Below are 13,543 nucleotides of genomic sequence, written 5' to 3' on the forward strand. Positions count from 1 at the left end.
GCGGTATAATGCACACATGGAGTAGGGGATCCTGCACTTCTGTGTCTCTGTGCACAACCTAAACAGCAGCAACTGTGTATAAAAGCAGTCTAAGCCTTGAGGTGGGATCTCTTCCATGCAGAGCTGTCTGTATTACCTCTTTCTGTCTCTAGGCTGTGCTGTTCACAGGTACTTTGCCCTCCCATCTCTCCCCTCCACAGGCTTGTATTGCTTGCATTTTGATCCCCGAGTGTTCTAGGACTGAGACAGAGGACTGTCAAAGCCGATTGTCAAAGTGGAATATATTTTGACAGGAGAGGGAAGAAACTTGATAACAGGACAAAAAAAGATTTTTTGTCTAATAAGATATATTACATTTGCTTGTACTATCAATCTATGTAAAGTTGAAACAATAGGTAAGCTTTCATCATCCAGCAGCCTGTTGCTCCCCTTATAGCCTACAAGTTCTCTATAAATGTGCAAAAAAGTTATGCAATATTCTATAGTTTTCAATGCCAATGAGGTAAATGACTCTGCCAAATGCCTTCAAATGTCCAGCTACTTTGCAAGGATGCCCCTCAATTCCTTACTGAGAAGAAAGCAGTTTCTCCTGAGAGAAGACAGAGACTTTTACTATGAACACCAATTATACCGTACAGGAAGCAGCCATGATGCTTCCTGCTTCTGTTTCCAGCTATACTGTTGGGTCTCAGCAGACCCAGATGAGCTCTGCTAATACATCAAGCCTTAGTTACAAGGACAGTAAGCATTTATACATAAATAAATAAAGTTACAAATAGCTCCACCACCTATAAAAAATAAAAAAAAGAAACTTTTTTATCCCCCCCCCCCCCCCCAGTCACTGATATCACAGATTCCAATATATACTTTACATAGAAATAAAGCCCTTTATACCACAAAAGAAAGGGGAAAAAAAGGTTATTTGAATTAGGGTAGGTTCATGCTGTGTTTGCACTTTCCGTCACATATCCACAGAGGATGGGATGCAGACGTAAAAGGGCATTTTAAGGTGATTTTATTATGTACCTGCCAGACAGTAATGGACATGCTTAGAAAGGATTTGTGCTGGTCTTTGGGCTAAATGGCTATGTTGTAAGATTACCATAATGCTGCTGATTTCTTTTTGTGAAATTACTATTTCCTGTTGGAGTTCCCTCCCTCCAATTACAAGTCCCAGGATCCCTTGTTTGTAAGTGTGAGGTCACTTTTCTCCCTCCCACCCATTACAGTACAGCTGCAGCCCTGTGGAGAATGTTCTCCTCCCTCCACAGCCCCTGCCCCCAGCCAGCAGCCACTCCACCCATTGAACCAAGGACAGGCTCCTTTTGAACACTTGACTAGTGATGTACTGTCTCAGGACATTGGAGACACTCATTTTGAATGCTGTTAAAAACATATATTGGGGCAAAGATCACATAAGAATTGCAAGACCAGCCATGAAACACAGGTAAAAACGCTATATTATGAACTACACTAACTATGTAGCCCCTGTAGCTTAGTCAAATAAAAAAAAATCCTAGAACACCCCTTTAAACTGAGAGCAGCAGGTACCATTCATTTCAATTGCCTGAACTAAGTCATCTAGCGACTCTGTTCAGGCCATATATATTTTGGTTCCAAAAGCACAGCAGAACACACTTTTGAGTCCGTAGCATATATGGCCCGAATGGAGTCACTAGGTGACTCAGTAGGGGGCATTGAAATAAACAGTACCCGCTGCTCAATGCCACAGTATAAGTCTTTAAAGGGTACCTCTCATCAAATAAACTTTTGATATATTTTAAGATTAATTAATGTTGAATAACTTTCCAATAGCATGTTAATGAAAAATATGCTTCTTTCTATTGTATTTTTCCCGATCAGTCCTGTCAGCAAGAATTTCTGACTCATGCTGGAGTCCTAAATACTCAGAGCTGCCAGCCTGCTTTGTTCACAGCCAAACAGGCTGTGAACAAAGCAGGCTGGCAGCTCTGCGTGTTCTCCTTTGTGAACAAAGCAGACTGGCAGCTCGTAGTGTTTAGGACTTCAGCATGAGTCTGAAATGCTTGCTGCCAGGACTGGTAGGGAGACCCCTAGTGGTCATTTCTTCAAAGTGGAAAATTAAATAGAAAGAAGCATATTTTTTAATAACATGCAATTGTAAAGTTATTCTGCATACATTAATCTATAATATATCAAAAGTTTTTTTGATGAGAGGTACCCTTTAAGCTGTTCTCAGTGGCATGTCAACAGATACCTGTGACGGAAAGTGCTAAAGCAGTATGAACCCACCCTTACCCAATAACAAAAAAACTATAGGTTTTAAAATCACATATACTAAAAAATTTATAAATATATGCAAGATTTTTGTTTCTCTCATAGAGGGGTCCCATTGTGCTTTCATGGCAGGGCTAGAATAAGCTTGTGCAGTTCTTCCAAACTTAACTACCGGAGCAGAGAAACCTGCACAGCTAATCTGCAGTATCACAGTCCTGGTGATCACTGGCCCACAGATCTTCAGTCAGGACTTGTAAAGGCCTCCAGGCTTGTCATGGTTGTCTGTGTATCAAGCCCTTGCTCTGCAGCATGGTCGGGTACATTGCTCCTCAGCATTATAGGCAGAATAAGCTACACTAATATACTAGTGCAATGTATTACAGCAGCATTCTGATGATCTCTGTCAATTCCCTTGTTGGACTAGCAAAAATTAAAAATAAAATGTAAATAAAATAAAGTCTAATAAAAATAATCCCTTTATATCCAGTCTTCTACATAAAACATAAAATAAAAATACACATTTTTTTGTATGCCGTACCGACCCAAACAATAAAATATTTTATTTATTCTGCAAGTTAAACACTGTAAAAAAAAAAAAGAACATTTTCAAAAAGTGATACGTTTTCCAAAATAATACCAATAAAAACAACAAGCTTTCCCATAAATAATGAGCCCTAACATAGCGCCACCTGGTGAAAAATAAAGTAAGTTATAGATCTTGTAATGTGGCAACACAATTTTTTTTATTTTATTTTTTTATGTTTTTATCATGGAAATTTAATTAAAAAAAAAAAAAAACTATATAAATTTGGTGTTGCTGCAATTGTACTAATCCACAGTATAAAGCTATAATGTTATTTTTACCATACAGTGAACACCATAAATTTAAAATGAAAAAAATGAATGACAAAATAAAAAATAAAAAATTTTCATTTGACCAGCAAAAAAAAGTTTATAAAAATTAACCAATAAGATAAATAAACAACAACAAAAAACAATTGTATCAACTGAGAAAACATGTCTAATGCCCTTCAAAACTTTACAATAACAACACTTGTGAGTTTTGTTGAAGCATTCATATGATTAAAAGCATAGAAGAAACAGCAAAGATTTTTCATCAGTTCTTACTTTTAGGTATGTATATAACATATCCATGTTCCCTTTCATTCTTCTTAGATCCGACTCAAGTTGAAATGAATTTGCAGGAACTCCTGGAACGTCACACTCTACTAATACTGATAACATAGGCTGATCCTTTTCCGTATTTAATGGTCTGGTCAGAGGTTGGATGTTCTTATCTGGGTTTTCCCTGAATAAAAACCAAAAATACTGTATTGTTCAAAGTAATGTGATGTTACTGTTAACATATAAAATATACATCTACAATCATTTTATATACAAATTCTGATCTCTTCTTCCTGTCTGGTCTGGTTCCCTTTACACCCTGAAGTTTTCCATCCATTGAATGGGGCTTATTGATAGCAAAAATTATGGCAAAACCTGAAGGATTCAAGCTGTAGGTCCACAACAGAGATCAAAGAATATGCATGGGATATCCACCATTCCATAGCAATTGTTTCTGATGGAACATAAAGCTTAAAAAGGGGACTCAGCATTTGGAACAAACGGCTCCGAACACTGGAGCCGGGAGCTCGTGACGTCATAGCCCCATCCCCTCATGCTGTCACGCTCCGCCCCCTCAATGCAAGTCTATGGGAGGGGGCGTGACGGATACCACGCCCCCCTCCCATAGACTTGCATTGAGGGGGCGGGGGGGCATCATGAGGGGGCAGGGCTATGATGCCACGAGCTCCGTCGCCAACTCCAGCGTTCAGAACAGTCTATTCCAAATGCTGAGCAGTGTAGTACCCCTTTAAAGTAACCTCACATAATAAACATTGAAATCCCACTCATCTAGCCTGTAGTCTTCATTCTGTACATGGATCCCAGAGTGACCATTGTGTTACAACATAGATCCAAAAAGGTAATCCAGAGCAGAAGTAAAATTCAATCTTTACTGTCTTTCAGGCATATAAAAGTTTTAAGCACCCAAGTGCTGATATGTGCTATATATAAAACTTTTATATTTCTGTAGGTTATTTCTGCACAGATCTAGTCTAAGTAGACACCTTTTTAATTTTTAATAGGTTATATAGGGTAATATATATAGAAAAAGAGGAGTCTTTTTTCCTTAAAAACAGCACAATTCCTGTTCATGTGCTGTGACTGGTATTTCCAGTCATCTGTATGCAAGTGAATTGGGCTGACATGAAACGCCAGTCACCGTCTGTGAACAAGAATTTAGATATCCTGTCCAATTTCATACAAACCCATAAATAGTTCATTCTTTGCTTGGACTAGATATTGAAGTATTTGGCTATCCTTACATGTTGAAAGCACCAATAAAACAAATGGATAGCAGAATCTGACCTTTTTACTTGACTACTTGTTTTTTCTCTTACTCGTGATATTGTCACGGGTCATTGAAAAATATACTGTATAACATTTGGGAAAGTTTATCAAATAATTTACCCTGGTATTATGATCTTAATGGACAGGAAAATATAACATGATGCCAAAATGTCATATTTACAATACCCCCGTATCAATTTTGACGTCTACAACATTTTTATGACATTAGTGGACAGTGGGGAAAAGCACAGTGTAGAAGTGAGCTCCCTGTGTATGGGGCCTTCAATTAATATCTGCCACTGAATGTGCAGGTGATAAAAACACTTGAAAAAGCAGAATACATTTGTGTAGTAGGATTCATTGACATCCTTCAGATGGCAATGTTAATGTAAATGACAAAGAACAATCAGTTATTATATACATGAAATATAATGACAGCTGTTGAGCTACAATAAGAAATCCCTCACAATACCTGTACGTTGGCTGAATAATGTATAGAGACCATAGAATAATGTCAGGATTCTGGGTTGTGCTTTGGTAAACAAGCAAGGCTTGTCATGAGCTACATCTGGTAATGTATGTAAAGCAATAATAAAATATTCATTTATAATAAGGTCTTCTATATAAAATCATAATACGCATCTTCGATACAATCTAAATGTAGCATTTTCTATAGCTATTGTGTCTAATAAAAGCACAGGCTTTTTCATTAGAAAAGGGGCATTCCTGAACTTCAAAGCAAAATGACAGACTACACAGCGGCAGAACTGGATTTAATTAAATGGATGATCCATGTGAATGACTTTCAAGTTGTTCTATTGTGGCAATTACACAAAACACTACAAATCCCCAGCCAAAATGGGTTCTAAAAATATTCCTGTTTAATAAAGAAAAAAAATTACAGACACAAATTATAGCAATATTCTCTCTATGACCTGCCCACAAAAATAAACCACTATCCAGCATAATGGCTTATAATAGCCTTATAATAGCTTTTGCTTGGAAATCTGTAAAATAAGTAATACAAATGAAGCATGAGACATCTATTTTATTATGTATAGTTTTATATATATATATATATATATTATATATATATATATATATATACATACACACATACACCGCAACAGGAGAATACAGCAGCACACTGCTAGCACAAAGATATAGATGAAACATGAGTATATAGATAAAACATGAGTATATAGATAGAACATGAAAAGCTATACAGCTGTAATGCAATAAATGAAGATATGAAACTTTGAAAATATGAGGTACTTAGCTTGCAAATTTGGCGCCAAATAGCGTGGACCGTCCCACCACGGTAAGATGACCTCATTCTGGGACAGACCCTACACTGTGTATATGCCTCTGTGTGAACAATACAGCAGGCATGCAAGGTCTGAAACATCCAAGGCACCTTATATACACCTAATAGAGGTGAGTGGGGTGCAGGAGCCAACATGGAGGTAGCCATTTGGCGCCAAATTTGCAAGCTAAGTACCTCATATTTTCATAGTTTCATATCTTCATTTATTGCATTACATCTGTATAGCTTTTCATGTTCTATCTATATACTCATGTTTCATCTATATCTTTGTGCTAGCAGTGTGCTGCTGTATTCTCCTGTTGCTGTATATTTAGCCCAGCAGCTTGCACCTGCAAGCCAGGTTTTTACAATCGTTTGAATCAATAGTGCTGGCCAATTTATCCTTTGGTTATATATATATATATATATATATATATATATATATATATATATTTATACACAGTAATAGCACGTCTCCAAAGATGGGGGCAGGAGGACCTGCTTGTTTGGTCAGTGAATAAAAATATTCAGAGGCAATAAACCTGTAAATCTAGTTCTGCTCTCATTCTAGAGGTGGATGCAACTATATTTCTTGGAGGCCTCCCTCTACAAGTAATATATCCAGCACATATCTCTATCCTGCTCTGATAAGTTGGTTCAGTGTAAGTAAAATGTAGCAGCGCACTTCACTCACCGGCTTTACCCTCAGTCTTTCTGACTGCAAAACATGGGCTCCATTATAGGTCCAGGCTGGTCACCAAGCTTGGGAGTGAAGCGCACTGCTGCACACTACACCTGGCTATATCTAAGGCTGCTTTCACACTATAAAAATACTTCTGTTATGAATGCCCTTTAGGAAATCGGCAGTTATACAGTGGGTACGAAATCACTAACAGCCGTTAGAAAATCCCACTAATGGCCGTTATTAATAACAGGCGATAAACGGGTTAAAACGGCTATTAGAAAAATCCCATAGACTATAATGGGATTTTCTAATGGCTGTTAGTGATTTTGTACCGGCCGTATAACTGCCGATTTCCAAACGGGCGTTCATAACGGAAGTATTTTTATAGTGTGAAAGCAGCCTAATGATCGTGGGGGTCTCAGCACCAAGCTCTTGACCAATCAAATCTTTTGACAGGCCTGCGTGCTGATGCTTGTCTCTTTTGCATGCTTCTGAGAGGAGTTTGGAGCAAGACCTGCCCCCTCAGCCAATTGTTGGCCACACTGGAGTCCTGTCTTGGCCAAGGATTGTCAGGTTCTGCTCTGACCTATTGTCTTGGAAGCAGACAAAAAGACATGAGCATTAAGGGAGCAGAAGGGCAAGAATAGCTTTTTTTATTTTCTCTACTGCTCCTGCATAATATGAAGTTTCAGAGAACACTGAAATACACCTTTAAGAAAGCATCTTGAAGGTTTATTATGACTTACTGAAATGTTGGTAAGTCACTGATTTCTTCAATCTTTAACATCTTAGCACTGGGAGCTTCTGGGTGAATGGAAGTTGGTTCTTTAGGGTTCAATTCTTCTTTACTTTCGTCAGGGTCCTCAGGTTGGACCAAGTCATTCACATTACCAGCATCATTAGATTCATTCAAAACATCCACTGGAGTTAGTAATATGCCTCCAATTTCTTCAATTTCCATCCTCCTTAAAGGCTTCTAAAATGACCAAATATATAAAACATATAGTAGCACATATTTATCTACACAGACAGACAAGTTTAAAAGCTAAGGCTACATTCACATCACAATGTTGCATTACATTTTTGTATCAGTCCCCCCCCCCTCCCCCATACGGGAAACAAAAAACTGACAAAACCGTATGCAAAATTACCTGTGTGAAGTTGGCACACCATTCGTTTGTGCTGGTTTGTGCCGCAGAAATGAGCGTTTGTGCCGGTTCGGTTCCTGAGTTACTGCGAGTTAGATTTTTATGAAACCCCGCCCACTTTCCACCCCATGTTGTTAAATTTCAAAAACAAATACACCATTCGTTATTGCTGCGTTTGTGCTGGTTTGTGCCGCAGAAATGAGCATTTGTGCCGGTTCGGTTCCTGAGTTATTGCGCGTTTGATTTTTATGAAACCCCGCCCACTTTCCACCCCATGAAGTCAAAATTCCAAAACAAATACACCATTCGTTTGTGCTGCGTTTGTGCTGGTTTGTGCTGCAAAAATGAACGTTTGCACCAGTTTGGTTTCCGAGATATTGTGTGCTTGATTTGCTGAAACCCCGCCCACTTTCCACCCCATGTAGTCAAAATTCAAAAACAAATATACAATTTGTTTGTGCTGCGTTTGTGCTGCAAAAATGAACGTTTGTGCTGCTTTGGTTTCCGAGATATTGTGCGCTCCATATGTGGGAACCCCGCCCACTTTCCACCCCATGTTGTCAAAATGTAAAAACAAATACACCATTCGTTAGTGCTGCGTTTGTGCTGGTTTGTGCCGCAGAAATGAGCGTTTGTGCCGGTTCGGTTCCAGAGATATTGCATGTTAGATTTTTATGAAGCCCCGCCCACTTTCCACCCCATGAAGTCAAAATTCCAAAGCAAATAAACCATTCGTTTGTGCTGCGTTTGTGCTGCAAAAATTTGTGTTTGCGCCGCTTTGGTTTCTGAGATCAGAGAAGTTAATTTAGTATTTTGCGATTAACATAGCAATATATGACTTATTATGATATACACACAGTTTTTACTACATATTACTACAGAGGTGGAAATGTCTGTATGTGCGTCTGTATGATGTCATAGGAATGTCATAGAGATGCCATAGGGATGTCCTAGAGACGTCATAGGGATGTCATAGTGTCAGATGTCATAGGGATGTCAGTGTCAGATGTCAGAGATGTCATAGGGACGTCATAGGGATGTCATAGTGTCAGAGATGTCATAGGGACGTCATAGGGATGTCATAGTGTCAGAGATGTCATAGAGACGTCATAGAGACGTCATAGAGACGTCATAGAGACGTCATAGAGACGAGCATTCTGTAATTGCTAATGTCCACTCTGTGTACATTTTATTATACACAATGGAGGTTATTGGCTGAGCAGCATTAGTTGACACTCTCAGCTGTTGAATGGGGGTGAAAGACCGTAGAATCAGGAGTTTGTCCGGCACAGAAAGGAACCGTCAGGGAGCAGGATAAAATCATTCAACAGCTGAGAGTATCAACTAATGCTGCTCAGCCAATAACCTCCATTGTGTATAATAAAATGTACAGAGTGGACATTAGCAATTACAGAATTCTCGTCCCTATGACATCCCTATAACGTCCCTATGACCTCCCTACGACGTCCCTATGACATCCCTAGAACGTCTCTATGACATCTCTATGACATCCTTGACACTATGACATCCCTATGACGTCTCTATGACGTCCCTATGACATTTCTATGACATCCCTATGACATCTGACACTATGACATCCCTATGACGTCTCTATGACATGCCTATGATGTCCCTATGACCTCCCTATGACATCTCTGACACTATGACATCCCTATGACATCCCTATGACATCTGACACTATGAGATCCCTATGACGTCTCTATGACATCCCTATGACGTCCCTATGACCTCTCTGACACTACATCATACAGACGCACATACAGACATTTCCACCTCTGTAGTAATATGTAGTAATAACTGTGTGTATATCATAATAAATCATATATTGCGACGTTAAAGGAGTACTCCGGCGCTTTTTTGCCCTTTTATCCCGTCCGGGCTGCAAAATGAAAGAAAACAAACTTTCTCTTACCTGCCAACGAGCCCCCGGAGCTCCGGTACAGGTGTTCGGTCCCCGGGCTGTATTCTTCTTACTTCCTGTTAGCCCGGCACGTCACACGGAGCTTCAGCCTATCACTGGCTGAGGCGGGACATCGCTGCGGCCGGTGATAGGCTGAAGCTCCGTGTGACGTGCCGGGCTAACTGGAAGTAAGAAAAATACAGCCCGGGGACCGAACAACTGTACCGGAGTGTACCGGAGCTCCGGGGGCTCGTTGGCAGGTAAGAGAAAATGTGTTTTCTTTTATTTTGCAACCCAGACGGGATAAAAGGAAAAAAAGTGCGCGCCAGAGTACTCCTTTAATCCCATAATGCTAAATTAACTTCTCTGACCTCAGAAGCTAATTTTTGCAGGCCCCGGAAGAAGCATCTAATTGCGAAACGTTGGGTGACGGAGGTCCTGGTGTGTCCTTAGAAGGTGAAACTAACAACCTCTTGCTATGTGTATAAATGTATATGGCTGTTACCTTACTAAATATAGCCACTAGCTGGGACACTTTTGTTATTACAAAGTAGGCTCTTTATAGCCATCTGTATATACAGGTATTTCCTTGGGGATTAACCCCTTGTTCTATGGACCTCCGGTTGTGTATCTGTAGGACCATCTTGGTATTTTGTACCCCCTTTTTTAAAATGTTTTTAAATGTATGTCCTTTTTTCTAAAACAATAAAGTTTGAAATTTGTGTCCCTGAATACCTTGGTTTTTTCTTTGATGTCCTAATTTTGCATGGTATGGGAACATACAAATAAATGTTGGCACTTTATATGCATAATTTTTGCAGCACAAACCAGCACAAACGCAGCACAAACGAATGGTGTATTTGTTTTGGAATTTTGACTTCATGGGGTGGAAAGTGGGCGGGGTTTCATAAAAATCTAACGCGCAATAACTCAGGAACCGAACCGGCACAAATGCTCATTTCTGCGGCACAAACCAGCACAAATGCAGCAATAACGAATGGAATATTTGGTTTTTGAAATTTAACAACATGGGGTGGAAAGTGGGCGGGGTTTCAGCAAATTAAGCGCACAATATCTCGGAAACCAAAGCACGCAAACATTCATTTTTGCGGCACAAACCAGCACAAACAAATAGTGTATTCGTTTTTGAATTTTGACTTCATGGGGTGGAAAGTGGGCAGGGTTTCAGAAAATCTAACGTACAATAACTCAGGAACCGAACCGGCACAAACGCTGATTTCTGCGGCACAAACCAGCACAAACAAATGGTGTATTTATATTCAGCTTTTGCGAACATGGGGTGCCAACTTCACACAGGTTGCAAAATTGTGCATTATCTGTAAAAAAGTCATTCGACAGTCCCCACAGACTTCCGCAGCCAAGGGTACTACTACTCCCATCATGAAACTCATTTCCATGATGGGAGTAGTAGTTACCCTGTCTGGGGAGAATACAGTAGCGCTGTTACTACTACTCCCGTCATGAAACAGACTCCGTTCCATGTTGAGGGTAGTAGTACAGAGGCTGAGGGATTGATCACACCTGGCCTCACTTTTGAGACCCGCTGCAATCATAAATCATTAATAAGGGGAGCGGACGGCATGCCTTGCCGCTCCCCTCCCCCAGCGATGTATATTTTAAAATCACAACTTCATATTAAAATACCACAACAGAACCCCGAATGGCTCTCTGCAGGGTTTTTAAAATTATATAGTGCGGCTCAGTGTTTTCTGTAGCGCCGGCTGGGGAATGCAGTGCAATGGACAATGTCTGTTCCATGGTGGGAGAAGTAGAAGGAGGGATGGCTGCTGATGGGGAAGTGGGCGGCATTGCACTGCGTTCCCCAGCCGGCTCTAAAAAAAAAAAATATATATAAAAATGCTGAGAGTCGTGAATGGCCACTTGGTGCCAGCCCTTCAGAGCTCCTGGGGGGAGTATTTGAATATGAAGTTGTGATTTTAAAATAAACATCTCTGGGGAGTGGAGCGGCGTGGCATGCCATCCACTCCCCTGGATAATAAGTTATGATCGCAACGGGTCTCAGAAGTGAGACCCGATGCGATCAATCCCTCAGCCGCTGTACTACTTCCCATAACATGGAACAGGCTATATTCCATGATGGGAGTAGTAATACAAGCGCTACTGTTGTCTCCCCAGCTTTCCACAGTACTTCTACCCGGTAGCAGGAGTCTATCACAGAAAAAAACAGAACAGAACCATGCACAAAACCATTGTAGACTGCAGTTTTGTGCACGGGAAAAAACCCAAAAACCGTACACGTACATACAAAAACTTACACAACCGGATACATCTATTTGTGTAAGTTTTTGTATGGTAGGTCAGTGTATACAGTTTTCTATACAGTTGCATAAGGTTTTCAAATTGAAAACGTATATTGTAAACATGTAGCAAAATCATGATGTGAATGCACCCAGAAGTCAGAAGTCCAGGCAAATAGAAAAAGTATAAAAAAAAGGTATAGATTTGTCTACCAGAGTGCAAGGTCTGCTTTATGGTACGTTCAAACGTGCAGGGTTGACTGAGTTAAGGCCGCGGCAGGTTTTTCTGAAGCAAATTACACTGACTAATGTAATCTGCTATGGATTGTCTGTTGCTTAAACCTGCAACTGGGAATGTAGCCCTTAATGAAATCTGTCAGCACATTTATACTGCAGCATCAAATCCAGATGGGCTGCCTCATAACTGACAACAAAGCTTTAAACCAAGCAGTGTCAAAGAGGCCAGCATGCTGGAGGTGGTCTCCCCAGTTTCCCCCACCTTAGTTATGAGGTAGCCTGTCATGATCTGAGGATGCCCGTGGTTCAGTAGGAATAAATCTAATAACAGACTCCCTTTAAATCACCATGGTCAAGAGACTGTGTCATATTAAATACAGGCATATGAGCAGCGAAGACAACAGCACTTACTCTTTTGCTGGGAGTTCTACATATACTGTACATTAAGTTCATATGCTGAATGTAACAAAAATGCGAGACTTGAAAACAGTCAGTCAATCTATTCTTTCATAATCAGTTTTATGGGATCAATCCTAATTTTTCATCAAAGTTCAGTAGTTCACAGATTTATAAAAAAAAATATCATTTTTTATATCTTTTAAGATCAGCAGTAAAAGACTCTTTATAGCGGTCAATTAGAATTTTTACTAATGCACTATACAGTATTAACAAACTTGCCCTGATCGTATAAAAGTAATAGAGAATGGCATATACTAATACATTCTAACAGGCTACACAAGCAAATGCATGACACATTCATCAGCCAAGTCCAGACAATGATCACATCTATAGAACAAAGATTGTTCAGCAAGTTCTAGTTGATTTTAGTTCTTTACAGTCTTTCATTCATTAAACTATTGGATCTTCCTTTTATATATCTTTTAGAACTAAAAGGAACCACTCTGAGATTAAAGACTGTGACATTTCGTTTTCCCAAACTGAGAACTGCAGTAACAAGAGCATAGTACACATAGGGGGAAATTCATTATTTTCTCAGTCTCCTATATATATTTTGCTAAAGCTATTAATAGGTTTTCTCTGTGTGTAATTTATCATTAGTTGGACGCCTCGTCTACTTGACGGCCTGAGAACCGATTGGAGATTTATTAAAATGTGTGCATAGGAAAAGTTGACCAGTTGCCCATAGCAGCAAATCAGATTGCTTCTTTTATTTTCAAAAGGTCCTCTCAAAAATCAAAGGAGCAACAGGTTTTTAATAAATCTCCCCCATAGTACATAAACCATATACAGTCATGGCCGTAAATGTTGGCACCCCTGAAATCTTTCAAGAAAATGAAG

The 13,543-nt window shown here is 39.7% G+C and overlaps 2 protein-coding genes across 3 annotated transcripts in view; one reads left to right on the top strand and one right to left on the bottom strand.

The window, feature by feature from the left end:
* LOC130369167 (mitochondrial inner membrane protease ATP23 homolog) overlaps positions 1 to 13,543 on the top strand; it is a 100,801-nt gene that overhangs the window by 29,755 nt on the left and 57,503 nt on the right. The gene's annotated exons all lie outside the window — the stretch shown is intronic.
* RPAP3 (RNA polymerase II associated protein 3) overlaps positions 1 to 13,543 on the bottom strand; it is a 62,611-nt gene that overhangs the window by 3,861 nt on the left and 45,207 nt on the right. For both annotated transcript variants that reach the window (XM_056574011.1, XM_056574012.1), the window contains exons 13-14: positions 7,406 to 7,635; positions 3,385 to 3,565 (exon numbers count right to left, since the gene is read on the bottom strand). In XM_056574011.1, coding sequence (XP_056429986.1) covers positions 3,385 to 3,565; positions 7,406 to 7,635 — 411 coding nt within the window. The remainder of the gene's footprint in view (positions 1 to 3,384; positions 3,566 to 7,405; positions 7,636 to 13,543) is intronic.

The sequence above is a fragment of the Hyla sarda genome, chromosome 4 (assembly GCF_029499605.1).
Source record: "Hyla sarda isolate aHylSar1 chromosome 4, aHylSar1.hap1, whole genome shotgun sequence".
NCBI classification, from domain to species: domain Eukaryota; kingdom Metazoa; phylum Chordata; class Amphibia; order Anura; family Hylidae; genus Hyla; species Hyla sarda.